This window comes from Miscanthus floridulus, chromosome 17 (assembly GCF_019320115.1).
Source record: "Miscanthus floridulus cultivar M001 chromosome 17, ASM1932011v1, whole genome shotgun sequence".
Lineage (NCBI taxonomy): Eukaryota > Viridiplantae > Streptophyta > Magnoliopsida > Poales > Poaceae > Miscanthus > Miscanthus floridulus.
The window spans coordinates 93837684-93841259 of NC_089596.1; the positions used below are offsets into that span (position 1 = coordinate 93837684).

General features: G+C 51.7%; 1 protein-coding gene across 1 annotated transcript; it reads left to right on the forward strand.

Moving 5' to 3' along the window:
• The first annotated feature begins 1167 nt into the window (after positions 1 to 1167).
• Positions 1168 to 2859, forward strand: LOC136518018 (late embryogenesis abundant protein At1g64065-like). The gene has a single exon (XM_066511669.1). It carries the CDS (start codon positions 1625 to 1627, stop codon positions 2354 to 2356), a length of 732 nt encoding a protein of 243 aa, XP_066367766.1. The 5' UTR covers positions 1168 to 1624; the 3' UTR covers positions 2357 to 2859.
• Positions 2860 to 3576: the final 717 nt, after the last annotated feature.

Below are 3576 nucleotides of genomic sequence, written 5' to 3' on the forward strand. Positions count from 1 at the left end.
TCTGAAAAGGATACAAGGCAGCAGAAGGCGAGCAGGAGACACCAAGGTAAGGCAGCAGAAGGCTAGGAGGGAGGTGCAACTGCCGATCTACTTTTTTAACATCTAGATACAACATTTGCAACATACGTTTAAATACAGATAGAACATTTGAAACACTTAAAAAACATATGAAACACTTGAAAAACTATTGCAACACATACACAACATTTAGATAAAACACTTGCAACATATATGTGAACCATATATAACATCTAGATAAACACACTTGCAACATACGTCTGAAAAAACAGATAAAATATTGGGAACAGACGTTTGTAATATAAGTGTACAACCATTACAAACACTTGAAACATATGTTTGCAACATATGTTTTCAGTGCAATATTACATTGCTGTTTGGACGAATAGAGCTCGTCATTGTGGAGCTCAACGCCGACGCAAAGCTCAATGCCACAGTACGCTGAGGTTGCCGGTGCGGAACTTCATGTGCGGGATAGACCTCGGCAGTGACCGCGGCAGGCGGACGCAGCGCGCCCGCGACGGGAGTGCGAGTCCAGACGGTGGAGGCACGCGGCGCTGACGGGCGGGGGCGGCGTCGACGAGCGAACGTCCTGCATGCAGGGGTGGCACAGACGATCGGAGTCCGTTCCGCGCGGGTGGGGGCACGCAGCACAGAGCGGGCGGGCGACACAGACAGGGTACGTGGACGAGGATGAGCCGCGTCCTCACGAGAGTCATGGGTCGGACGCCCGTGACGTACCATTATCGAAAGCCCAAAGCAGGCAAAACTCCTTTTTCGAAAGAAAGCTTAATGGAAGCCGTTAAAAAAATGATGAGACACTGTTGTTATTAAAGACTTTGTTACCAAAGCACCACACGAGACGAGTGCGCGAGCGTTGCATCCAGAGGAATCTTCCAGCTTATTTCCCCAGTTCAGACAAAAGGAAAGGAGCACTGCATTGGAACGCTGATTCGCTGAACGTTGAAGTCTGACTAAACGGGATTGACTAATCCCCCATCGAAAAGGACAAAGTGATTGCGACCAATCCCTCGCCTTTCCACACGGTGACACGGCTAATCGCTCCGGTTTTTGCCTGGTAATCCCGCAGTCTCTCGCTCGGCACGTCTATTTCAAAGACCGTCACTCGGCACACCCTCCTGTTTTTGAGATGGCCTCGCTCAGACCTCAGAGGCTCAAAAACCATCGGAATCTAGAAGGCAGCCGCACAACTCACACTCACAAGTCGCAACCAGAGAGACGAAAACTTGAAGCATCTAGATCAGAAACCTTGTCCAGCATGGATTTCCTTGTACCAGACCACAGGTGATTTGATACTTGGTTCCCAACATGTGAGCTGAGCTTCATTCCACAGCACATTTTTTTCAGGGAGCAGCGTCTATGATCAGACGCCAGGATGCACCGATATGTGATCACGTCGAAGTTCAGGGCCAAGTCAAGCGGCGGCTCCGAATTCCGTAGAGTGTGAGACAGTAACACCAAGACCGGCAGTGGCGTGAGGCCGTGAGCCAGCTCTTCATAAGACCGACCGTGTACCAGACAAAGCAGCCGTGCTCCTGGTGTCATATCATACCGCGTGGCCTCTCCAGTCCAGTCCTCAATCCCCATGGCGGCCGCCGGGGCGTCGAAGGACAAGAGCGAGCCGGCGAGGCCCCTCGCGGTGCCTTCCCCGACGGTCTACCCGGCGGCGTCGGCCCACGACGCGAGGTCCACGCCGTACCTCCGCAAGCGGCGGTGCGCGCTCTGCTGCGGCGGCTGCTGCGTGACCACCATCGTGGTCATCGGCGTTATCATCCTGGTGCTCGCGCTCACCGTGTTCAAGGTCAAGGAGCCGCGCCTGACCGTGAACAACGTCTGGCTCACGGCCATCAGCGCCGGGCCCGGGACCGGGACGATCCCCGCGCCCGTGGCCACCAACGCCACGCTCACCGCCGACGTCTCCATCAAGAACCCCAACGCCGCGGCGTTCAAGTTCTCGCAGACGGAGACGGACGTCTACTACAGGGGGCAGACGGTGAGCGTGGCGTACGCGCCCGCCGGCCGCGTGGGCGCCCACGGGAGCGTCCGGATGAACGTCACGGTCGACCTCCTCGCCGACCGCCTCGCGCGCGTGATGAACGGCACCGGCCTGGTGTTCGGCCAGGAGTACGACCTCGACACCTACACGGAGATCAACGGGACGGTCAATGTGCTGGGGATCATCACAAAGGACGTCGAGATCAAGCTGAACTGCTCCCTCGTCGTCGAGGTTGGGGGAGCGGCTGCCGCGCTGGAGTATGGGGTTGCGTCCACCGTGCAGAGCAAGAGCGTCAATTGTTCAGCAGATGTGACCATGTGAGTCGGTTCAAGAGTGGCGACTCATTTCCATATCGTTCCTGGGTGGCCGATCTCTAATTTCTATTTTTACGTTTCCATGTTGTATAGTCATTATGATTTACGTTTCCATGTTTAAATTATGACCATGTTTTACTTTGCAATCCCATCTACGGAGTAGCAAATTATACAATCTGTCCATAACAATAAATAGGCTTACCTTCCTTAATTTTCTATTTTATTTGTTCCTTTTGCAATCCCATCTACGGAGTAGCAAATTATACAGGACAGCTCTTGGCCTGTATGCTGTCGAGAATACCATATATGTTACGATAATGCATATTAAGCAAATGCCTTAGCACCTTGCAACCTCATCTCTCAAAACTGCAGAATAATACAATCTTCCAGTACAAAATCACTAGTCTTAGCTTCCTGGATTTTATAAACTATTACTACTACGCAAGGCACGTGGTTGCTACTGACAGTGCGTTTATTAAAACTAGATGATACCCACGCGTTGCTACAGGATTAAATGCGAAATTACAATATAAGTATATATATATAATACTAATTACCATAAACGCAAAGCACCGACCATTGTACTGAAGCTGGACTTTGCTAAGGCCTTTGACAGCATGTGTTGGGAGAGCTTGCTCATCATTCTAAAAGTGAGAGGGTTCCCCGCACAATGGTGTGACTGAATAAAGAATCTTCAGGAAACATCCAAATCAGCAATTCTACTCAACGGTGTGCCTGGGCGTTGGATCTCCTGTCGCAAGGGGCTGCGACAAGGTGATCCGTTATCACCGTACTTGTTCATCCTTGTGGCCGACCTGCTACAACAGCTACTCTCCACTGACACACTTTTGCGCCACCCACTTGCATCTGATCGGCCATGCACAATTCTCCAATATGCTGATGACACGCTCATTGTGGCCCGGGCAGATGTACAAGCTGTGGAGCGTCTCAAAAAACTCCTAACGAGCTTCTCCAAAGCTACAGGTCTCAACATCAACTACAACAAAAGCATGTTAGTGCCGATGCATGTCCCTCAAGATGTTGCTACCCAATTTGTGGGCGTCCTTGGCTGTGCACAGGGTGATTTCCCCCAGACGTACCTTGGTCTCCCACTCTCCAATGAGAAGCTGAATCTCTCTGCCTTTGCGCCAATTATTGCGAGGGCTGACAGGTACTTATCTGGATGGTGGTCTAGCCTCCTCAACCACAGTGGCCGCCTTGTCCTAG